Source organism: Pseudonaja textilis, chromosome 11 (assembly GCF_049901715.1).
Source record: "Pseudonaja textilis isolate UNSWEBS1 chromosome 11, rPseTex1.2, whole genome shotgun sequence".
In the NCBI taxonomy this organism is placed as follows: Eukaryota; Metazoa; Chordata; class Lepidosauria; order Squamata; family Elapidae; genus Pseudonaja; species Pseudonaja textilis.
In genome coordinates this window covers 10,141,941-10,168,149 of record NC_142000.1, presented here as the reverse complement: position 1 = coordinate 10,168,149, position 26,209 = coordinate 10,141,941, and the positions used below count along the sequence as shown (strand labels likewise).

General features: G+C 36.9%; 1 protein-coding gene across 3 annotated transcripts in view; it reads left to right on the top strand.

Annotated features, from left to right (window-relative positions):
* Positions 1–26,209, top strand: part of CDH8 (cadherin 8) — a 197,943-nt gene that overhangs the window by 15,120 nt on the left and 156,614 nt on the right. For all 3 annotated transcript variants that reach the window (XM_087940576.1, XM_087940575.1, XM_026714112.2), the window contains one exon: positions 7,980–8,434. In XM_087940576.1, coding sequence (XP_087796702.1) covers positions 8,183–8,434 — 252 coding nt within the window. In that variant the 5' untranslated portion in view covers positions 7,980–8,182. The remainder of the gene's footprint in view (positions 1–7,979; positions 8,435–26,209) is intronic.

The following is a 26,209-nucleotide window of genomic DNA, read 5'->3' as shown; positions in this document are numbered from 1 at the left end:
AAATGCCATGTTTAATTTGGCAGATGTTCAGTAAACACATGGAAAAGGATTGTTATCTGACCTTAATTCTATTTTTTTCAGCATAATATATTCATTTGGGACTAAGTATATACATTTTGATCTGTTTTTACATACTGTAGAAGACCACAAATATATTCATGTATAATTCCACTCTGTACGTTCAGGCAGCTTCAGTGTGTTGAAATTTAAAAAACAAAAAACAAAACAAAACTGAGAAATAAGATGAAGACAGTGACACTGACTTGCCAGCATTAATGCTTAGAGACCTAAGCTATTTAAAGGAATCTCCAGCATTGCTTATAAACAATGTAATGCAAAGATTAATTAACTATGAAAATGTATGGCTATTTATATTGTCTATTTATATTGTACGCTAGCCTAAACACATATGTGTAATTCTGTATCAGTTCACAGCTATTATAAAAATATGAATGCAAATTCTCCTACATTTCCAAGCTTACATGCAGAAATAATTCATTGTTCCAATGTACATTTTTTTCTAAGAGTCACAATTTTGGGAGGTGGTGGGGAAAATCAGCAATTTTTACCTCTCTGGCCATTCTGGACTCCGATTTCTTAAGCCATGCATTCAGCATGCATTTTACATTATGGAACTGCGTTACTCAGTTTGGGAACTCAAACCCCAGTTTGGATATTAATTCCAGAATGCAAAACAGACTGACTCATATTATAATGAAGAATATACAAATTTATTTCCATTCCTAGATTGTTGTTATTATTTTAAGAATTGTTTTTAAGAGAATATTGCTTTCTAAAATGTGAAAATATGGTAGGCAAGTTCTCCCTCTCTCATTTATTTTAGGCTTCACGTAGATTTTAATTTGGGCTCTTTATATTTTACTTTGCACAGTTAGTACAAATTAAACACTTAAGAGGAATTCACCCATGCTGCAAGGAATACTAATTATACCTAGGAAGTAGATGGTTGTTGAATAACAAATCTGGGCATGAATTTTTTGTTCAGTGATCTCTGGTGGGTTACATGTCACCATCCATGCTGTAGTGGGATTTTAATTCTTTGTAATGTTAAAGCATGTGAAAGCATGTGTTAACCAATGTTAAAGCATGTGGAAGGCTCAGAATATCAGGACATTCAACACCATAGGCATAAGGTATTTAAAAATGCAGGTAGCTCTCAATTTATGACCACAATTGAGCTCAAAATTTCATGTTGCAAAAGTGAGACAGCTGATTGAGCTCAGCATTTCTGTTGCTAAGCTAGACAGTTGTTAAGTGAATTTTGCCCCATTTTACAACTTTCCTTGCCACAGTGGTTTGCAGTTGTGAGGTTAGTAACACCCTCAATATGTGAATCTGGTTTCCCCATGGACTTCACTTGTCAGAAGGTTGCAAAAGATAAATTACATGACCCCGGGACATTGCAACCATCATAAATATGAATCGGTTGCCAAGTGTCTCAATGTTGATCACACGGCCATGGCGATGCTGCAACAGTTGTAAGTGTGAAAAATGGTCATAGGTCTTTTTTCCCCCAGTGCTGTTGTAACTTTGAACAGTCACTGAATGAATTGTTGTAAGTCCAGGACTACCTATATATCATGGGAAAAGGTAATGGTAAATTATATCTGTATTATTGCCAAGAAAACTACATGGATCTATCTTTCCAACTCCCAGAAATCCCAGGCTAAACTCAAGAGCTCCCTCCCTGTGTGTGTCTGTGTATGTGTGTGTCTGTGATTGTGTCTGTGTGTCTGTGCATGTCTGTATGCCCGCAAGTGCATGCACTTGACTCCAAGCAAATGTCTGAATTAGTCTCTGCAGTTATCTTGGTAAGGTTTTTTTGCATGTGGTTTTCCATTGCCTCCTTCCTAGAACTGAGAGAATACGGCAGGCTCAAGATCACCCAGCTGGTTTTGTGCCTAAGGCAAAGCTAAACCTCATGGTTTCCTGGTTTGTACCCTGATGTCTTAATCATAACACTCCACTCTTTGTAAAGCAAAGGTAAATGAAAACCAGGGACTGAATTGGAGTAAGAATAAAGAAATCTGCCTGCAATTATTCTTCCACCCCTTGACTTCTTCTCCTACGTTGAATGATGCCAAGCTGATAGTTGACTACTCCTTACTGGTGGTCTTCTCAAACGTTGCTTCTGCCATAACTCCATACGAAAAGAGCTATCAAACAAAGTTTTTAATTGTTTACCCTTGGCAGTGTAATTTATTTCAATAAAATCAATACCGCAGCATTAGAAATGTAACAACAAATGTCTGGGAATCGATCAAATGCACCTTAATGAATTGTTGAGGTCAGAGGACTTATCTATAACTTGTAGTCACAATGATCAACAAGGCAGCAATGAATGTGAAATGGAATTAGCAATGGATTACCCCTAAAGGAAGCGTTATTTCTAAACAGGTCCCAACTCTCAAGATGTTGTAAATATGTGCAACCCTGGGGATTATAGAGCAAATCAAAGTGGAAATATGTGATGAACACTTATTTGATACAAAGCCAGTTTGTAGTTTAAGACAGCCTTAAAAATGATTTTGTATTTATTAAAAGGGGTTCTTCATTACACGTCTTAAAAATTAATTTTAAAAATTCAAAAAAAAATTTATGCAGTTCTTTTTATGTAGTGAGTTTCTGAAATAAGCCAAAGGAAGTTAATAATGGGGTTTTGAAATGCATCGCTTTTCTTATTACAACAGCCCCTAAGTACAAAATTGCATTGTTTGTATACTACACCATAAAGATCAAAGCACTTAAGTGCATTTTATATGATCATATGCCTTGTCTTAACCTGGAAAATCAATTAGATGATATATGCAAGTACATTTAGTCATATTTCATCCTTTTGCTTATACCCTAAGCATGTTATGTAGATTTAAATCTCATTGATTTCAAAAGAACAACTACTTAAATGAAGCAAATACAGAAATAGCTTCATAGATCCCACCTGGTAGATTTGGCCTCATAATACAAGCCTTTATATGGTTATCTGAATGGAAGCCCTTTGGTTTTATGGGACTATTTCTAAATAATAAAGGTTCTACATTATCACTAATCCATTCTTAACTTGAGACTTATGCACAAGCATGGAAGAGATAAGATGCAGTCAATGAATATTTCTTTCAATGTTGATGTCTGACTGGTAAATCTCTCTTCTTTATTCTGGAGTTTTGGAGATGGTCCTACTGAGATCAGAGTAGGGTGGTGGAAGTGGTAGGACAGTCAGTGACTTCTAATAATTTTTCCCTTTAATTATATTAGGTCTACAATTGGATATTCTACTATTCTCTATACTCTATTGGATATTCCTTTTCTATAAATGCTTTTTGTTCTCATATGATCCTACCAAAGCAGGTTTTATACCACAACTCTATAAACATTAGGGTGATCTGTTTCTTTATATCTGTCAACAGTTTCCTGTCATCTACTGAATTAACTTCAGGTCTCTGATAATTTCTAATAACAAATCCCTTTCCACATACTAGGGGCCTTTGTTTTTGCTACCAGAAAAACAAACACCTGTTACTTCTGTCTATAGGGACTACATTTTCAGAAACTCCTTACTATTGTTATCTGAAGAGAAATCACTCCCTCTTGCATATGGTCATTATTGTTTGTTGTGTGCCTGTAATACAAGAAAAGCAGAGTTTATAAAATAAATGAAGCAAGAATATTTCAGCCAAATGGGTTCCTTGGCATTAAAACAAGCTAGCATCCAGGCACTGTCATGTTGTGATTATAACCCTCTACTGATACATTTTATGGCTCATGCTTGCCCAAAATAACTCAAGAATCAAGTTAGGTTTAATGTAAAATCCATTTAAATCGTGGCTGTTGTTTCTTCTCTCTGTTGTGGTTGATGCTGCTTTTTGTGAGTCTGGCAATACTAGCGATTCCTACAGAGCTATTCCAAGACTGGATTCAATTGTGGCTAATGAATCTTGATGCATTAGTGATGGCTCAATGGAAACTTAATTGAACACTTCTGAGTTGAGAGAGAAAGAAGTCTAAATCTCCTGTCAAATGTGGTTTGTGTGTATAATATGGATGCATGCGTGCCTTTAAAAGCACCTGAACAGACACTATGTTTGCAAAAATAGCACTTCTAGTCAGCTAATTCCCTTTTTCTTCCTTCATCATGCTAATAACAACAACAACAACAACAACAACAAAAATATAATACTGCACTTTCATTCTTGAATGTGGCAGCTATAGTTAAGTCACAACATTTTTAGTTTTCTAATAAGGTTTATGCTGAGTTTTGTCAGGTGCCCCGAAATACACAGAGTTGTTGTGCAGTGTTAAAAATACAGTTTCTGTGTCAGCTTTTTAACATTCTTAATTTGACTGAAGGGAAACAAGAGAACAAAGGAGAACATTTTGATCCTATTTCTATGATGGGATGTGTAGAGCCATGCTCTAACCTCTCTTAGAAAGTGATTGAAAGTGTTTCAAGAGATTTATTTCTTGTCAGCAAAACCATATTTCATGTGTCTTTAAAAAGGTAAAGGTTCCCTTAGCATATACGTGCTGGTTGTTTCTGACTCTAGGGGACGGTGATCATATCAGTTACAAAGCCGAACAGCCACCACTGTCCGAAGGTGTCTCTGTGGTCATGTGGCTGATATGACTAAATGCCGAAGGTGCATGGAACACTGTTACCTTCCCACTAGAGTGGTCCCTATTTTTATACTTGCATTTTTACATACTTTCAAACTGCTAGGTTGGCAGAAGCTGGGAAAAGTGACAAGAGCTCACTCCATTACATGGTGCTAGGGATTCGAACTGCCAAAAAGCCGTCCTTTCTGATTGACAAGCTCAGCATCTTAGCCACTGAGCCACCGCGTCCCTCATTCATTATTGTGTCTTTCCACTGCAATTAAACCCCAAGTAAAAACATCACATGGAAAATTCTTAATGGTAATTTTCAGACTGGAAGGAGGGCAGCTCAGGAGATGAGAGAGTGACGTAAAAGGATGTTAACAGACAAGAAGACACTGATATGCCTTCTCACTTTATACAGTCCCCTTCCCAGAGATAGGATGTTCCCCAAACCAACTAGTACTGAAAAAACAATTTTGTTATGCATGTTACCCTTAGATTTGTTTATGGATACTTAGGATTACAGGATAGATTGGATAAATTGGATGGATGGATGGATGGATGGATGGATGGATGGATGGAGAGATGGATGGATGATAGACAGTCAGGCAGCAGGCAGAGACATTTAGACAGATAGACATAATGAATAGAATAGAATAGAATAGAATAGAATAGAATAGAATAGAATAGAATAGAATAGAATAGAATTCTTTATTGGCCAAGTGTGATTGGATACGCAAGGAATTTGTCTTGGTGCAAATGCTCTCAGTGTACATAAAAGAAAAGATACATATGTCAGGAATCGAGAATCATAAGGTACAACACTTAATAATAGTCATAGGGTAGAACAAGCAATCAACTCATGCTAGGAAACAGTCAATATGAATCGTAAGGATACCAGCGACAAAGTTACAGTCCATACAGTCACAAGTGGGAAAGGATGAGTAATAAGGAGTGATGGGAAGATTGATAGTAATAGTAATGCAGATTTAGTAAATAGTTGGACAGTGTTGAGGGAATTATTTGTTCAGCAGAGTGATGGTGTTCAGGGAAAAAACTGTCCTTGTGTCTAGTTGTTCTGATGTGCAGTGCTCTATAGCGTTGTTTTGAGGGAAGGAGTTGAAACAGTTTATGACTGGGATGTGAGGGATGTGTAAATATTTTCACAGCCCTCTTTTTGACTCATGCAGTATACAGGTCCTTGATTAAAGGCAGGTTGGTAGTAGTTGTTTTTTCTGCAGTCCTAATTATCCTCTGAAGTCTGTGTCTGTCCTGTTGGGTTGCAGAACTGAACCAGGCAGTTATAGAAGTGCAGATGACAAATTCAGTAATTCCTCTATAGAACTGGATCAGCAGCTCCTTGGGCAGTTTGAGCTTCCTGAGTTGGCGCAGAAAGACCATTAAGTTAGTTGAGTTGAACTGAGTTGAGTTGGAAGAGTGGGAACAGGTAAGATCAAAAAAATATTACTGGGATTCTGAAACTTTCAAAAAATCAGAATTGAATGAAGACATTCTGGACTTGGAGAAGAGGTTTTTTCCCCCCACACACAATTTTAATTTAATAGAGGGCTATTGACAAAAAAAAAAAAAAAATCAAGGATAGCAAAGTTTTCTGGCTTCCAGCATTTATATTTGCAATTATTAAAACATGGAGGCCAACTTGCTTCATTCAGAAGCCAAATATTGACTTATGGAGTAGAATTAATTATCTGGTAATTTTTTTTTAAATCATAGTTTTACTGAAGTTTTAAAATAAAAATGAATAAAAACAAAGAATAAGTAAAATCAAAAAGTGTGGGGGCAACAAAAAGTAGGAGAAAAAGAGAAAATATAAAGTGGAATCAATTTTCTGGTATGAGTAACTGAAGCAAAATTTATTATGAACAATGATTCTAATTGCTTCTAATCTGAGATGCAAATCTCTCCCTCCCTCTCCCTCTCTTTCTCCATCTGTGTGTGTGTGTGTGTGTGTGTGTGTGTGCTTGTGTTACAGAAGAAATCATATCTTTTTAAAATTGGCCAGCCGAGCCGAGCAAAGGTCTCACAGAAAGTAACCAGTTAGTACTCAAATAACACAAAGATAGAAGAAGAAGAAAACAGAAGAGAAGAACAAAATAGCAAACAGTATCATTTCAAGCAGATATTTTTCTTTCCCCACCCCGTCAAGAACATCATTTATTTTTCAATTTGTAATTTTTAGAATCCCTTAAAAATTGGCCACAGAAATCCTCTACAAAATTCTGTTCTTTCTGATAGAAAGAATTGATTAATTTAATTTAAGTAATAGCATATGGCAGGAAAAGACATAACTGCAAAATAGTGTCCACATACAAAATGAGACACAAAGACTTTATTTGCTGCATTGAAATATAATTTATAGACTGTTCCATGTATTCTTCTCTCCGTATTTCCAGTTTAAGAGAAGTCCTGCTAAGTATTTTTCCATAGTCACAATTCAATCAGATAATGTCTTATTGATCGTGTCACCACCAGTTGTTGCTTCAGAATAATTTATTTAGAAAAGCTTGTGCTTTATTATTATTGTGGCTGGTTGCATAGTCAAAGAGATGTTTTGACTGGAACTAGCATTTTACTTGCCTATTGACTCCTTCTCAAGGATTTAGGAGAAATGTTTGTTTACTTAGTGTATGGCATATCGCACATGGACTAGCAATATATATTAACATTCCACCTAGATTAGTGAAACATAACAAAATATAAATGTTATAGGAGAGGCAGATGTTGTTTGATAGTGTTAAAATTAGCCTTGAAGGATATAAGCTGTTCCAAGTAATGCTGCCTTTTACAATTGATTGACAGTATTTTTTTCAATATTGATGGAGTTCAAGTGGTGCTTCAGAATGAACTTTTTTGTTGTTAAAATAATTAATATAATCACCACCATCAATATCACCATTTTTACAAGGACCAGTAACTTTTGTTGTTAGTTTCATTAAACAAAAACAACAAACTAAATCATCATTAGCATCATTGCTACAATCAGAAACTTAGGTTCAACACCATTGAACAAATTATTTTTGAAGACTGTGTAAATGCCAGCAAAGGGGTGTGTGAATTCAGCATTAAAAATTTAAAATGGTTTGAAAAAAATGGTAGTGCATATTGATTGGTGGGAAGGAAGAAAAAGTTTCCCTACCCAAAGAAATTATTGAATGGCTTCCATTTCACTTCAAAGATGCAAATATTTAATTCCCCAAATGCTTGGAAATGAGTTTTTTAAATGGGATTGTTAAAATAGAATGTACAAACTTAGAATCTACAGATTTGAAAAAACCCAAGTCACACATTCCCAATCGTTTTACTGTATTGCTAACTACAGTTTTTTCTCTCTGAATTTTTTTTAGGCCTCTTTGAAGATAATCAATTCTAATGGAGGGCATTTCTATTGTCTGAGCAGTCTCTCCTTTTGTTTACATTGGTCTAAAAACACAATGGAACACTAAGTAGATCTTCGTTGCTGCAGGATGAATCGGATGACTACAATCTGGAAGGAAGCAGAATAATTGGGTTGTCTTCTTCAGTGGTGATTTGCTTAGTGTGTGGAACAATGCCAGAAGGACTAGCAGAAATGCTTATGGATACATGGGTTCCATTAGTAATATTATGGATTACTGCATTTCCATCAATATACATGGCTCCAATGAATCATTCTCAAGTACTACCCAGTAGGTCCAGTAGAGGACTAAATGAACTCAGTGAAGAACAAAGAGTATTAAACCGTTCAAAGAGAGGCTGGGTATGGAATCAAATGTTTGTGTTAGAAGAATTTTCCGGACCTGAACCTATATTAGTTGGACGGGTAAGTCAATATTTTTAATCCTCCAGTGAGACTGATAACATATATTTATTTCTTTGAATCATTTCCCCAAACTGGCCATGTAATTCTATGTCCCGTGAATGCTTTGACATGCTACAAGTCAACTAGAAAAGGAGCTGACCCCTAATTAATGTTCTGCCTTTAGAAAGAGCTACGAAGGACAAGGATATAGTTAGCTCTGATTCTAGCCAAGGATGATTATTTGATTTTATGTGGTTAGCATGTTACAATCAAGGAAAATGGAAGGAGCATGAGTATTTTGGATCATTTGACAGACAAGACAGGCAGAACTTTCAGTCATTGACCAATAAGAGACCACCAAGTGGGCCTACACAACTTATCTTGGTACTTCTTCACATTTTTGGTTTGCTTTGTATAATATGTAGTTGAGCACATGTAAAGTGAAAACTTTGTTAGGCCTATCTTGCTGGAAGGTTAAACATCTTGCGTGTGTGTGTGTGTGTGTGTGTGTGTGTGTGTGTGTAGGACACATAACATGATGGATGAAGGCAGGGATGGCTTTCTCCAGGCTGCATGAAAATATTTTCAAGCTGGCTGTATGAATATTTGGAGGGGAAGAGAGGCATCTCTTTGATTTGACCTCAAGTCTGATAATGAGGGATCAAATCTCAGTTTAAAAAGAAAAAGAAAAAAAGATTGGGACCAAAATCAAAGCAGCCTACTGAAACAAACACAGAAGAGGATTAATTCAAAGACAGGTTTAATTACCTGCCAGGTTTTGAGCTAATGATGTGAAGAAGAGGCCACAGATAAAGAAGCAACAAGACTGGCAACAAGAAAAGAAAATGAGTAAAAAAAAAGCATTTTTGGAGGGGTGTAAATCTCAAATAGCAGCAAAACGTGTCTCTCATCTCCCCCTCTGTCTCCGTGTATCTCTCACATATACACAATCTTTCTTTTCAAGCAAATAAGTATTCTTCAGAGTAACAATTATTTAACACCTGCCTTCTGCCTAGAAAAAAATAAAGATATTGTATTTTTGTTGTTAATGATACCTATTATGTTCCCATGGAATCAAAAGAAGATACCCCCCTCCCACCAAAATAAACCATCCAAACAGAAATGAATAAAGACTAAGCTGAAGACTTCATTCTATTGTCAATCACAATGTGGAATAACTACAAACCACTTATATTATCAAGCATCTTGGAAATCACAGTCGAAATTGCCGAAGCAGCACAATTAGTACGCCAGGTTTTCAGCATCTTCCTGCAAAGATGCTGAAAGGTGCCGGTCTAAATAGCAGCTCAAATATTTACTGGATTATATTTAAATAAATTCATTTCATTTACTGTACCATAGCCCCAGGACTGATGGGCAAGCAGCGAAGAAGCGGGCGGAGACGGGCGGGGCCAGCCAGAGGCCCGATTTACCTGTTCTCCGAATTACAGAGAATCATAACAACCAGTCCAAACTGGTAGAATCCACCCCAGCTCCCACCCCTTAAAAAAAAGACTCTAAGTGGTTTACACTAAATAAGTTTTACCATTTGATTTCCTAGCAAAATGCAGACTGAGAAAAGTAGAAACAGACCCTAAAAAGAATGAGAGTATTTGAACCACTCATGCCACAGCATGTTTAACTTTTACTATTTCAACATTATCCTCTTTCTAATACCTGTTTTATTCTAACTATTAAATGCGGTTACAAGAGCAGTTCCAATTTATCGGTGATGTGTATGATTGCTTTTTAAGAAGGAAAAAAAAAATCCATAAAAGGGTGGTGATGGCATCATGAAGGAAGCTGTAGATGAAGCCTTAAATACTCTCTTTATTCTTGGCATTATTCTGCTATTACTTACAATTATAATCTGAGTTGCATATTTATACTGTCTTGTGGTTCTCATGTCAGGTTTAGTTCTCTATTGTATGGAATGGGGCAACTTACCTTGGGCAACTTGTCACGACCAAATATCCATGGCCAACTCATTGCTGCCAACTCACCACAGGAGAACTCACTGTGGGACAATTCGACAAATTCAAAAGTTACATTAATTTCATTATCACCTTGTCAGTAATAATAAAGCTAATTAATCCAGCAATAAAAGAGTTACAATAATTTCAATGAAAACATGGTCACCAATAATAAAAGTACCAGAATGAAATGATTAACACAGCATTGGATTGTCCCATGGTGAGCTGTCCTGCAGTGAGTTGGCTGTGGATAGTTGTCCTGCCGCAAGTTAGCCCTGACAAGTTGGTTCCGGTGAGTCCTTCTAGACCCTCAATCATGATGCTTAAGAACTCCACAATATGTAAAGCACTGTATACCACAGGAGATCAATCCAAAAGATGTAGAAAAATATACGGAGGAAGGGAATCAGATGGTGCAGTTCGTGGTGATAATTGAAAAACAGCCCTTTTGATTATAATACTCTTTGTTTACCTACAGTAAATTTAGAATATATTGGATCTTGCTCTTAAATCTTTATGCTGTTTTGCTATTTAGATTTAGGACTTTAAGTCTAAAAGAAAATCTGACATTGAATAGGATAAGAGAGTTGAGAATGGACCCTACAAAGGATTCCCAAATGGTTCCAATCATTAGGCAATCAAACAGGATTTGATCCATTCCAGGAAACCCACAAAGTTTCTACTCCTATTTTCCTCTTTCATCCAATTTTCAGTAGTTACTGAGTCTGCTTTCCTATTTGCTTAGGTTAATGGTTCATTATCACCCACGCTTCTGTGGAAGGAGTGGTAGTTCTTAGCAGCAATAGACAATCGGGTCTGTTCAGAATTAAGAAGGGATAATACTTCATAGAACTACAAAGTACAATGTGATTTCATTAGTTCCCAGTTGGAGAAAGTGAAATTGCTGTCACAGTAAAGGAGTCTAAAGCAGCCATTAGATCAACAATGCCTCTTTACCAGTTTCAGTAGAGCCTGTAACTGTTGCATATATTTTTGCAGGTGATTTTTAAAAAATGATACCCAGATATACTTTCAATGAAACATTAAACAGAAAGGGATGGATTTGAATCTTGAAGCAGTATCTCAATCTACATATCAATATTGCTCTTTTGAAATATTTTAGGAATCTCTTCTTTAAGTCCTGGTACTGTAACCCCTTAAGTGTGAAAGCACTAAATGTATATATTTACACTGCACCCTGGATTTACAAGGCTAGGCTGAAAGGGTGAGATGAAAAATAGTCACCATGAGTTTGGCCATATTTAGGGGAATTTCAATACCATTCAATAAGCCAATTGAAGTTTAATTATTAAATGCTGGTTTTGTAGTCTACCAAACATTATTTTCTTTCAAAGGCACAAGTTTACACAACCTACACTCTAAAGCTTGGATTTTGTTTTGTTCCATTCAGTTGTGTGTCTGATTCTCAGAGAACAAGTCGTGATTTTTTTGTCAAGATTTGTCAGAAGTGGTTTCCCATTGCATCCTAGAGAATGAATGACTGGACCAACATCACTCAGATGGCTTTGTGGTGAAGGCAGGACTAGAACTCGAGATCTCCCAGTTTCTAGCCTGATGCCTTAACCAGTGCATCAAAATGGCTCTTGAAATCATATCTAAAAACCTTGGATAGCAAAGCTTATTTCATGTGTTCAAATATTATTCTAAGACCAAGAATGTAAATCATCCTGTGACTAAATGTAATGGCCGATTCCCAAAGACTGTTAAACCAAAGATTAGATTCTTACAATATTCGGAATTTTAGTCTCTCTATACCCCTATTAGTCTAGTCAAATATGCCACGAAGTTCCATTTATGATGTTGTTGATATTCTGAGGTAATCTTGAATGTGATGCTGAGAAATTTATTCTATAGACTACCACATTTTGCTGAGAGACAAAGAAACAGATGGAATAACTTTTCAATGAAATATTCAGTTAAAATAAAATGAGTGTAATTAAGAATATTTTGTATTAGTGTTGAAAGCAATTGAGAACCATAGCTGAACTATATAGTCCAACTGTCCTTCAGCAGACCTTTTAGAGTGGTGGGTAAAAGTTAAGATATAACCATTATAGAAAAAAAAAATTATTTTGTCTGGTTTTATCTCACTTTCCTCCCATTTTAAATTACCACTGAAAATACACATTGATGGAAATCAAAGGAGATATGTTTTAAGGACATATAAAACTTCTCATAGCTTGTTATTTAATAGATTGGAAAATGTATTGGATAATCTTGAATCCTGGTCTTATTTAGAATTAGATATTTGCTGCAGGCCCAAGCTGCTTCTTAATTGTGCATGTTAACAAAGCTGGACCTACAATTAGGATGGTGAGACAGCTACCTTAAGCATCAGACTTTGGATAGCATGGGAAGACAGGCAATTGTGAACCATTTTATTGCTTTATTTGTGGCTACTGGAGATAGAGAGAATGCTTTAGGGCTTTACTGTGCCAGATACAGGAAAAAAGTTTGGTGGCTCTGGGTATTATGTTTCTGATTTGGCTGGATGGGATTATCATTTATGTCTCTGCTGCAGACAGCAAAATATCTTGAGCTAACCCTGTGAATTAATTTACCCGAAAGTCATGCATTTCTATCTTACGTTGATGCAGAGTTGGCAATAGCTACACCTAGCAAAATCAAGACAAAGAAGACACACGGTCCAATTTATTTGGAAATAATTATTTTCTTATTCAAATTCTTAATCTGCAATAAGACTGTAGCCTTTGTTACATTATTTTACATTCATTCAAATATAAGCCATATTTAATCCACTGATCCTGTATATCTAAAGAATTTATTGAAGTGCATTACAGTTATTTTGTTGTTTTTGAATGCACATACACATATAATTGTCTGTGTGTGTGTGTATATATATGGTGATGTGTGTGTGTGTATATATATATATATATATATATATATATATATATATATATATATATATATATAAACACACACACACACACACACACAATACATACATACATACATACATACATATTCCCAACTGGATTTAAACTATCAATCAAACACATTGACAAACAAAACAAATCAAAAACAAATTGTGAGTTAAAATAGATGGCTGCCCCTGTCTTGATTCTTTCTACATATTGTTGTAGAAAGATGTGTTGTCTTATAGACCATATGTGTGCTAATTTCTCTGATACAAACAGGGCAAGAGCTGCATTGGGAGCTTGCTTTCACCACCACATTAAATCACATAATGCTCTGCATTACGGCATCATTAAAGCATCCTGCCTTCCTTTAATTTCCATCGTTATTCAAGTGCACTAGTTAAATACATAGGAGAAGAAAGAGGCAAGATAACAGCAACAGCCATGTCCATTTTCTAGAAGATATTTCAAAAAAAGCATTTGCTCTTCTATGTTTTTGTTTTTCTTTTCTTTTAATTCACAGAGACCACTTTATAGTTTCTGAATTCTGTAGAACAGATGGAACAGTGCAAAACTTGATTCCAGGGAAGAGGATGTTGAATCTGTTCCCGAATTCACAATCCCTGTACTCACTGCCTGCATATTCTTCCTTCATTGATCATACAAAATTTGCTCTGCCTGTGCATCTCTTTATGCATGTGCACACAAACAACCAGCGTATTTGGAAAGAAATGATACCAAACATGCAAAAACGATAAAGCATTTAACTGAGACCAAATTCAGATATGCAAGTACCATTCCTGTAAACTGCTGTACAGCTATATGCAAGGAAAGAAGAAAAATCAGGGTCCCACATGATAAATTTGCTTCAATTTTCACAAATATTATGACTGGTTCAAAGCATGTCAATGAACTCTTCATTTCCCAAGAGATGAATTGAAAATTCTATCCAAATTGGATGTTGATATAAACGGAGTTTTTCATGTCTATGGAACTCTAGTTGAAATTAGAATTCCGTTCTAATTATTAATTGGTCTTCAGCCAAAAAATTTCATCTATCTACATGTAAAAATCACTGAGGGCAGAACCTGACTAATATTTAGCTGGGAAATTTGTATAGAATTACAGAGGGTTTGGCCAAACAATTTTTAAAAAATCCTAAAAAATTAACATGTTTCATAAAATTCTCACAAAATCACAAGGGTAAAGTGTAACTCGAAGACTGTATAAACTGCTTTGTAAAGGTCCATTTATATACTTGTTGATGAATGACCTGTGTGTCACATATAGCATTAGGAATAGTAATTTAAAGTGGACTCTTTGCCTGTTCACTTACTGAATTAACTAGTGAAGCAAGTTCATAATCAACTATGAACTAAGATGATCTGAATAAGGATCAGGTTCTTTGTGCAATCCTTGAACTGATTAAATTTTAATATTTTCTATCTTTATATTATGGCTGCAGCTTAAATCAGCACCAAAGAAACCTACACCCGCAATTTGTGAGTTTTAAGCCTCCAGCAGAATTGTGCCAGTTGTAATGATTATGTAATCAATATGCCAAAGTAGGGAGAAAAGAATATATTTATTTACAGTTATTCTTACTTTTTTCGGCCCTGAAAAACCTTCAATCTGATTTATAAATAGGATCATTTATCCCCGTGATCGGATTTTTTCTACTTCTTTGAAATCTCAAAGGATTACAATGGAAATGTTTGACTTTATTTATTAATTCCCCACATTCTCGTGTTCTTGTTATTCTGAAGATGAATACTATTATTTGCACAGATCAATCTTCTTTATATTATACCCATAGCACATAACAAAAAAAAATATCTGTGGTTTTTTAAAGAAAGTATCTTTTGTAAGATTAACAGTAAATACAACGGCTCCTGTCATTGTTTGAGTCCAATCACAAGGGACTCTGTAAAATAGTAAGTAAAATAAAATACCGTGGAAATCTTATGAAATTTAGAATTGTCAAGTCAGAAATTGCAAAAATTTGGCAAGTACCTTGAGATTATTTTGGTTGGTTTGTTATTATAGTCATTATAAAATCTGATTATTAGGAGCACGGTGCCCAAAATAGTTGGAACACTGGGAAGGAGGTTTGCAGAGTAGACCCACTTTAATGTCGTGGGACATTAAAAAAATGAATCCTATCACTGTAGCAGACCCCTGGGTAATGCCATGGGACATAAAAGGAGCCCCCCAATTGGGGGTCCCCAGGGCAAGGATGATGTCACTGGCTAATCCTTTCAGCCTGGAAGAGCCTCAGTGCTTCTGACATGAGTGCAATAATTTTTTTTAAAAAAAAAATCTCATTATTGTTCACATTGAGGAAGAATTCTTCTTTCGTGTTGCTGTCTGATTTTATGCTACCATCATGCTATTCAAAAACACACCTGTATAAACTGCTATATGGAGATTCAATTTAACACTGTTTCCATCGATTCTCCAAATCAAATCAACTTTCCAAGCCAGATTGACGTTATGTTCTTTGATCTTTATTAGATCATTTTAGCTAGGGCTGTCTGCCTGATTTAATGTTTCTATCTGTTTTTTTTCTAGTTTTGTCCACTTCAGTTAGGTGTCCAGTAAATGTAAATACATGATAAAATACTATACAAACCAACCAACCCTGAAATCTGAATCACATTGGACTGATTTTCTGAATTGTGGATACTCCTGGATGTATAACCACAATCAGGATTGGAATGTCCATTGCCAAGCAATGTAACTATTAAGGAGATTTGCTTAATGATTGAGTAAAAAGAGGTTGTAAAACTGGGTGTGAAACATTTAATTCCTGTATCACTTAGCAAAAGAAATTCAACTTTAAATTAGGGTCATAAGTTAAAGGCTACCAGTAATAAACAGGAACATAAGATTACAACAAACACACACACACACACACACACACACACACAAACACACACACAAAATCTAATCTCAATTGTAACTGTTAACATTGTAACTGTTAACATTGTAACTCAAGTTGTGCTGTAACATAACAGTGGGATAAAAATGCTAAAATAGTCAAAGGTGGATAGAAATACAGAATAAATAAATATTTATTGTCATCCTAGCCAATCAACAGAGCATTTAAATGGATTACAGAAGTTAGTACTTTCATACTTGCAAGATTCTATTAATGTAGCCTAACAATGAAGCAGATTTAGGTCATCTAGTTCTGTAACCTGTCTGATTTATCTGGGAAGACCAACACGTGATTGCAAAGCTGCTGAGATAGTTGGATCTTTGAGGATCAATCATAAATGCCACTCATTCAGCAACATTACAACTTTGAATGATCACTGAATTAGTGGTTATTAAACAAGAATTACCTACAGTCACTCCAAGGAGAGATGTCATACAAGTCAAATATATAAGTAAGCAAGCAAACATACCTGCAATGACTAGGTCAATATTCCCTATATACTCTGCCTTCTTACCTTGACATTATCTTGAACACAGGCCCTACCATGTAACCCCAATGAGACTGACCCAGACCTGTGCTAGCAGAAGGGGGATTTTGAGGACTCCAGGAATGATGGGGTCCAGAAGAAGAGTCATCTCTGCTGTGTCTCCTGCCCTTTGCAAACCACCACCCCCCACTTAGTGAGATCTGCCCCCATCCTCTAGACCTTCCAAGTTGGCCTGGGAGCCCAATGGGAAGTCATCATGCTGGAGGTGATTGTCAGATTAAGATCCTCCCCGCCCCCATGCACATCCTGCCCCCTTCATCTACATCTTGTTAATTGTAAATTATTCCTGTTTTTATTCCTGTAGTTATTGCTTCAATGTTTTATTGACTTTTAATATTTGTATGGGTGCCCAGAGTCACCTCTAGGTGTGATGGTGGCAAGCAAGTCAGATAGATAGATAGGTAGGTAGGTAGGTAGGTAGGTAGGTAGATGGATGGATGGATGGATGGATGGATGGATGGATGAATTGATGGATTGATTTCAGGAAAGGAAAGCTTTTCTGTTTGTGAAATGTATACAGTACATACTTTTTAAGACACTGCATTCAGTATGCATGAACTTTCCCTCTTCCATTTACTGAGGCACCATCTAGCTGATGGGCTGCAGCAAGAACCATGCTAGTTGCTTTGTTCTTTGCAAACTCTTTGCACAGCAGAGTTGCGGTTTTATCGGGGTGCATTTGTTTGGGACTGCAAGCTGTAGTCTATCCCTAACTCTAAAAGCACCAACACTGGCCAACCTTGAGATGGTGAACCATGACCCAAGGTCTGCTCTTTTCTACATATGTGGCAACAAGGCAGACATGTACATCAGTAGAAGAGTTGCAGTTTGACACAGTAGTATATATTTGATCTCTTGCCCTTCCTTCCCTCTCATTACCCTTCTGTGACCCAGACAAGTCTGATTGCATGGCAATGTTTGATAGACTTTAAACAAGCAGTTACATGGAGCCAAAGCTAAAAATAAGCCGGGACAATCATTATCTCCGATTCAGGTACTTTAAATTCCTATTTCTGACACCTTTTCCCTCTATGTCTATATTTCCCTCCCTCCAGTGACTGCAGACATGGACAGATTGCTCCTGCCAGAGGTCTAAACTGTTTTTCTTGCAGATAGTTATTGAAAGTAGGCCAAAGCCTGCATGGATTTGTTAGAGCTGTAACACCCCCCCACCCCAAGCCCTCAAATGTGTAGCTGGCAGAGCACCGAAAGCCATTCTGTGGCTCTTTTGTTGTTGGTTTATTTTGCCAAATACTTCACATTTATTTACACATGTAAATTTGCTTTCTTGGTGAAGCATATCGGAGCTTTTAATTCCCTGATATCTGGAGAGGCACCAGTGTGCTTGAACTTTTGTGAGGATTGTGATGAGAGACAATAGAACAAACAGATATCCACCTTTCTCTTCAAACAAATCAGCTGCCACCAGGGATGGCTGAGAATGTTGTGATCAGGTTGCTGGATGCATTCTTTTTTTAAAAAAACCCAAATGCCTCCCAATGAGTAAACATCATCCTATAAAGGAAGAGAGTGGAGGCAATGTCTGAAAAAGGGGGAAAAAAAAATCAAATGTGAGAAAAGAAGTGGATTTGGAGTGCTTAGCTCTTAAAGATTTGGATCTCACTTCTTGTATAATTAACCACAATTATGCACCTTCATTTCCCGAAATCTCCAGGGTGATTTATTTTATTTTATTTTATTTTGTTTTTCTGTCTGCAACATCAAGAAGCAGCCTGAAGCCTTGGAGAATTGGTCTTTTTAATGCAAATCGCTTGGCTTTTGTTCTTTGACACATACATTTCCAAAATGCTAGATTTTTTTTTTCTAATGCAATTTCTCCTTAGGTAAACTCTCCTTTTGAATGCAACCGTTACTGTTTACTTACAACTTTCAGCAGAGCCCTTCCTTTTAGATTTCCTTTTTTTAGTAGATTTTTGTCATTAAACAAGTTTACCCCATCGTGAAGCCTATGGAGAGCAAAGTATTCTTCATTTCCTGCAGACATTGCAGTGGTTTTTTTTTTTTTTTTAAAGAAAGACTTCCATAAATGCAATGCCTGTTTAGTTGAGAATTGCCTTCATAACTTCAAACTCAAAAGGCCTTGAAGCTTACTTCTGAATTGCTATGGGATTTCACGGCAAGCGTGCTGCCTTCTGCATGTTTAGGATTTAATCCCACTGAATCGATCAGTCTTTATTTACTGCAAAGATTGGTTCAGATCCCAGTAGCTTTTACAAAAAAGTTGTACAGGTAGTCCTCAACTTTCGACCAAAACTGAGCCCCCAAAACTCTGTTCTTAAATAAGACATGTGCTAAGTGAGTTTTGCCCCATTCTACAACCTCTCTTGCCATAGTTAATAAGTCATTCACTGCAGGTGATAAGTTACTAACCCAGTTGTTAAGGGAATCTGGCTACCCCATTGACGTTGCTTGTTAGAAGGTCACAAAAAGTGATCACATGACCCTAGGACACTGGTCATATATATGAACTAGTTGCCAAGCATCTGGATTTTTGATCACATGACCATGGGGACGCTGCAAAGGTCATAACTCTGAAAAGTTTCTTTCTCTCCCTCCCTCCCTCCCTCCTTCTCTTTCTCCTTCCCTTCTTCCCTCCCTCTCTCTCCTTCCCTCTCTATCTCTCGCTCTCTCTCCCTCTCCCTCCCTCCCTCCCTCCCTTCCTCCCACACTCTCTCTCTCATTGGGACAGAAACAGCAACCTAATTCTTTTTTGGAATGATACGTCTAGTGATGTTTTTCCTGCAGATCTGATGGTGGTAGAAAGAGCTCTTTTCTCTTTTTCTCTCTCTGTTCTTTGATGTAGAACTGGTCTATATTTGGAGTCTCCTCAGCATGCATTTACAACTCGGTAGCAGATGTGAGAAGTCATCAGCAGTGCATCAAATGTCACCGTTCTTTCCATTGGTGACAAAAGCAGGATTTGGAAAGACTCCAGTGAAATAAAGAAAAGATGTTAGATGTCTGCACATGGCAATGACATTTATAGGCACGCTACTGCAGCTTCTCATTTGCTAGTATTACAGAAGGCATAATTGGGTGGAGCAGTCAATGGCAAAAGAAACAACATGAAGTCTTGGGTTTTGTTTTGTTTTTTGTAGAAACCATGGAGATTTAATGTATGCTTTACAGTTGTAGTTGCTGAATTTGGGGGTAAGAGACAAAGGCAGCTAATGTAAATACAGTGGAGGATTGAAACTGACAAAAACTTCTCTCTCTTTTTAAAAACAAAATCATTGAATCAATACCAAATAATTCAGCAGAAAACACCAAACTTGGTGGCAGACTGATGTGCTTTGGATGGCATGCTTCTCCAGTGCCTATTGTTTTTCCTGATGGAATTCAGAGCTCCAACAATCTTCCTTCACTTTCTGAAAGTGTTTGCTGATTCTTCTTTCACTCAAATTAAAACAGGACAAAGTCCTTAAAATATGAAAATGCAAATGTTTATTTTATGTTGAGTGCATATCTTCATGACTTCATTTTGCACACCTGTTGCACACCTGCAGTTTTCCAGGCAAAGGCATAGAACTTGTTTGCCATTGTCTTTTGATGTGCTTTTTTGGGGGGGAGGACCTCCCAGCCAGTCAACTCTGTGAAGCAGCCCAGGCCATTAGTACACTCTGAAAGCTCAACTTGAAGTCTACTTTATTGATGTAGGCTAAAGTAACCAAATCTGGACATCCTATTCTTCCTTCCACCCCTCTTATACCCTGGTGATTTAGGACAGAGGCAGACCAAGCTTGTTTCTAATACTTTCGGTTTCCAAGGTGCAATGAATGCTTTTATTTTTTGTAACTGTTTCTTCATAGTTTCTCCAGGTTCATCTCTGGGGCTCTCTCTACTAACCTACAGCCCTGGGCTCCTCTCCAAGTATTAACTTGGTTTGACCTTTGTTAACTTCCAAGTCGAGGCAATATCAGCAGATGTTGCTTTGTGCTGAGGGACTCTAAAATATAGATTTGTAGAGATACGATTGTTTTATGTAACAAATGGTTCCTAAAGCTAGGACTCCAGTTCCAGTTCCAAATACTCTAGCAAAACAAGATTAGTTAGTCTATTGAGTGAATGTCACTCTCAGAGGGATGTACATCACCAACTAAATAAAATGGAAGAATCTGGGTGAGCTCTGCTTGATGGACTTTTGACTTAGTTTAACCTGGACAGGTTGATTACTCTGGGTTTGTTCACTCATCGTATTGTCATGGAGAGTTTTCATGCAACTCATTGCTAGGCCACTGCAACCCTCAACATCTATTATGAAAGATTAGGAACAGCATAGAAGGATATATTGGAGACCAAACTGTGTGATTGATAAGTCAACCAATCAATCATTTAATTAATACGAAGCACTTACTGCCACTACATGTATTTGAGAAAGACTGTAAAAAGGGTTTAAGTAGATATTAGAAGAGGAAATGATATTTGTATGTGTGTAAACTGTGTATGAATTAATGAAAGAGTCAAACAGATGGCTCTGGGAAATAATTCCACTGACTTGCAGTATTGTAGTGCTAGGACTTAAGAATTTTTAGTTATCCACTAATTAGCTTCTTCTCTACTAATAAGTCCCAAATATAATTTGGGAAGGGTAGGAAAGCAAAGGGCAGGAAAGGGAATGGTAGGAGAGGAAAGGAAAGGAGAGGAGAGAGGATGCCTCTTGGTTTTTCCTTCCCATGTTCTCCTTGGAAATATTTCTTTCTTTCATTTTTCAGCCCTTCTTGTTTCTCCCTTCCCCTCTTCTTACAGGATGGCATGAAGCAGAAGGAGCAGTTGCTACATTATACTCACTTTCTGACTTACTCTCCATCTGTTCATCTCTGTCTGCCTTTCTATGGCAGGCATTCAATAGCAAAGACTGACACTCTTCCATCGTAGTCTGCTGTCATTTTCAATCTCAGACATTTGCTTCCTTGTCATCATCATTATTTTTAACGCTGTCCTTCCTTCCCAGGAAGTAATAATAAATGTACAGAAAAAAAAATCTTTTTCTCTTTTTCTCCTCTGTCCCCCGCCTCTCCCCAGAAACCTCCCAGAAACATATCAGTGTAGGAAATTAAGATGACAAGGGTAAATGTCTGAAGCTTTGATATACCACAGAATACTCATTTTTGGAAAAGTCTGCAAAGCAAAAGAAAAGATGTTAAGCAACCATCTCAACTCTTTGGAGCGTCATTGGGCTATAAGGGCTTTGCAGCTGGTCTTGATCTGAGTGCTCAATAACACAGATTGTGTATAGCACCAAATTGAAGCCCTTGACAGTTGCAAGGATAAGGTTTAAGAGTGAAGAATTGAATTCATGCTTTTCTTATAGAATTCCTAGAAAAAAATGATTAAATCATGATATTTTAAAAGTTTTTATACTATGCTCTACAGTTGGCTTTCATCAAGCTGCAGTCCATCATAAAAACAACTAATGCAGTATAATGGAATAGTAATTTTTATGCAAGTCACATACCTGGAATAAAATAATAGCACCAGCACTTAGTCTTATACCACCCCTAAGTGCTTTACAGCATTCTCTAAACTGTTTACAGAGTGAACATATTGGCCCCAACAATCTGACTCCCCATTTAACAATCTGAGAAGGAAGGTTGGCTAACTCAACCTTGAGCTGGTCAGAATTGAACTCCGGGCAGTGGGCAGAGTCAGCCTGCAATACTGCATTCTAAGAAGTGTGCCACCATTGCTCCAATAATAAGCCAAGGATACTATAGACTGTGAAAGGGAGTAACATATATTGAAAAAAAGGATGCTTTCAACATTTCTCAGACATCAAATAATCAGAATAATTAAAGAATCCCTACTTTAATTAACATTTCAACATTTTTTGCACGTTTAGAGAATAAAATGAAAGCCATTTGTTTTCAAATCACTGACTGAGAATGATTTTTAAAAAGCCCAGCACTGATCTGAAATAGAACTGCCAATATATTATTTCCCACGTCCATAAGAATGTGTTATATCTATTAAGTTGGCTTTTTTCTAACTCACAGTTGACTCAAGCTTTTACGTTTTCCAATAAAAGCTAACGCTAAACCTCAACATATTAGATTCCAGAGCACTCTTTTGAGTAGCAAATATAGCATAGCTCTCCAAGGGTTTCTCAGTCTTCAAGGCAAGACCTTGGGATTTCCAAAGAAATTCCTTCAAATAAATGGCTGAAATTGCACAACACATCAAAATGAAATAAATTGGGTAATGTGATCAATCATGTTCTTGAACAATCCAGCCACTGCTATAGCATGTTATATAAATAGGCTATCCCATTAACCATGGCTTGTCTATTTCATCAAAGCATTTTATATGAACACAGCTACTCCTTTGACTTAAGGTTTAAGGTCTGGTGCATTCTATGAACACCTGTGTGCAACCTGCTAGCTTCCTCTTTGTTTAAATTCAATTAAAACAATTCTTAAACCCAATGCTTGAATTGGGTGAGGCAGAGAATGTGGTGAAGACTTGACTTGATCTACTTGACAGGTTGGGAAGGCATAATACAGTGTTACCCTTCACAGATCTCCCGTGAAATTCAACTCCTGAGTTATGTTTCAGTCTTTGTTTAGCCCATTAACATATCTAGAATTCCTAGTAAGTGTCCTTCATCCCAATTGGCAGCCTGATCTTAGTACCAGGTTTATTTGGTGGTGGAATACATTTGGAATACTGAGTCCATTTCTGGTTACCATGATATAAAAGAGATGTTGAGACTCTAGAAAGAGTGCCAAGAAAAGCAACAAAGATGATAATGGGTCTGGATGCTAAACCATATGATGAACCATGGAAGGAACTGCATATGTCTACTCAATAAAGGCAAGGACTAGGAGTGATACTGTATGAGCCTTCCAAAACATGAGAAGTGTCCCAGAGAAGAAGTTAACTTATTATCCAAAGCCCCTGTGGGCAGGACAAGAAGTAAAAGATGGAATCCAACCAAGAACTAAGGAGATAGTTCCTGACAGTGAGAACAATTAATCAGTGGAACAAGTTGCCTCCCAAAGTTATGGGTGCACCATTATTAAAGCTTTCCAAGAAGAGACTAGACAGCCATTTCTCTAGAATGGTATAAGATCTCCTGCTTGAACAGCAGGTTGGACTAGAAGATTCTACTCTCTATGTTCTCAGAGTCCTATATATACATTTGGTGTCCTGAACCATACAGCATAGATATAAATGAGATTAGAGGTTTGCTTCCATTTCCCCTCCTCTCCAAAGAATGGATGCATTTTCTTGTTTGCTTAGGGAATAAGGCATTAATAGTTTGCTACCTTTGTATTATTATCACCTTCTGGAGCGTTGAAAGGATAGGGGCCTGCCAGTCCTTAAGGAGAAGGGTGTTCCATAGGACTGGGACTTCCCCCCGAAAAGGCATATTTTCAAGCCCCACAATATGGCAACATTTAAGGAGAGCAACCTGATGCAGGCCTACTCTATCTGATCTGGTGTATTGGGCAGATATCCTTAGGGAGAGGCAGTCCTCTGTATGCCTCAGCAGGTTTGTGGTTCCCTCCTTCCTCTGTCGTGTTTTTCATTGTAGAATAGACCAACAGACTTGTCTGAACTGCCACACAAGGTATTATTTAGCTTCTTGCTTTCTTTGATTCTTAAAATAGAAGGGGGGAAAGCTCCTATAGAAGCAAGACACTTGAATTTCCAAAGGATATTTTCCACAAGACTGCTTTTATCCCTCTCTTTCTTCTGTCTTTCTGCCTTTTAACTCTTCCAAGGATTTTTCTCTTTTTTTTCTTTTTTCTTTTCTTCTTAGCTCTGGAAATGTATCCCTCAAGTGGCCCAGACTTTGCTATCCAAAGACCTGGCTCCTCCACCCCTAGGTGGTAGATTAAGAAACATGTGACAATGTGGCCATCTTATTAATTTGTTCAGTAGATTTCCACACCTCCAATGTTATCTCCTTCGATTCCTTGTATTCTATGGGCTGATATTGTCTCTTCTATGTCTCACGGAGTGCCTATGAGTTGGGCAGCCTATCAATTTGATTTACAAATAAATAAATAAGTCCCCTGCCCATCAGAGTTAAGAATGGCTTTCTGTTTAAAATTTGATAATTAAAAAGAGGCAGCCTCAATTACATTCCTCATTAGACTGCAGTTATTTTCAGTAAGGGCATCGTAAATGATGGAAGGGCTGGAGAAAAAAAAATAGGACAATCGTAGCTCTTTAAAATGCAGACAATGTAAAGTTCATTCCTCAAGGCAATTGCTACAGGAGAAAATAGCTGGGCATAGTATTTCAGACCTTAATCCCATTATTTATTGTTTGGAGCATTGAGTTGGAGCCAAATTGCACAGGAATTACATTTTCTTTTATTTTCTCTACTCATTGGACCTCATGTCTCTTCCTTGTGTCATGAAATTAGTGACGGTCCTATACTCTAATGTAAAAACATTTATTTCCCATCCATCCCAACCCAAGCAAAACATTTGAATGTAAGCAGAAATACAGTTTTGACAAGCACAGGATAAGAATTCCTTCATGTATGTTCCCTTGGGAACAAAGCCTGTTAAATTTAGCAGATCTAATTCTCTCAAATGAAAAGCATCAGCTGTTTTATTGCAATCCTATAGATACTTATGGAAAAATAAGATCCACGTTCAGTAGACCTTTTGCCTAGGTCAGCATTGACAGAATTGGAAAAGATGACTAACATCTCACGATGTCAGAATTCATGATCAGCTGTTGTTGACTCCTGAATATGATTCCAAACCAATAAAATAAATGATTCCATTATACAGTGTAGAGTCCACAGCGTAGGACTGTCACACAAATTTAGGCAGTTTTAAAGGGAAGATTAAGATGCTGATAGCTAATATTATTAAATGCATATTTTATTCCAGTAGCATCCACCATGGAGAGGAGTCAGAATAGGCAAGATGGCAGGCAGAACATCTTCCAACAAGCTCCACCCCTTTTGAATGTGTACAAAATTGCGAGCATGAGAAATAAGGAATAAAGGCTGTACAAATGAGTACCAGTTTATTCCATACTCTCTGAATCTGAATTACTAAAGGTCAAGTCAAATTGGTGGAAGATAAGAGTCAAGGGAATTCAAGGCTGGACTTAGATTTCTTGTGGGTCTCTAAACCTATGGTGTGCTTGACCCCTCCCTTGGGCTCAGCCTGGTAATTTATTACATCATTGTTCCATCTATCATCAGCTGCCACTGTGATGATTTTAACAATCCCCCTCCATCCATAAATCCTTCTTTCACTTAGAGACTTAGACCTAGAATAACTTTATTGTCACTTTGAATGTACACTAATCATCATACATTAAAATGAAATTTTGTTGCCTACAGTTCTCAAAGGCTCTCCACTTCTAATATATACTACATGAAGATGATTAAACAGATAAATAAATAAAAAAATAAAAAATTATGCGTATACGCACATAATATTA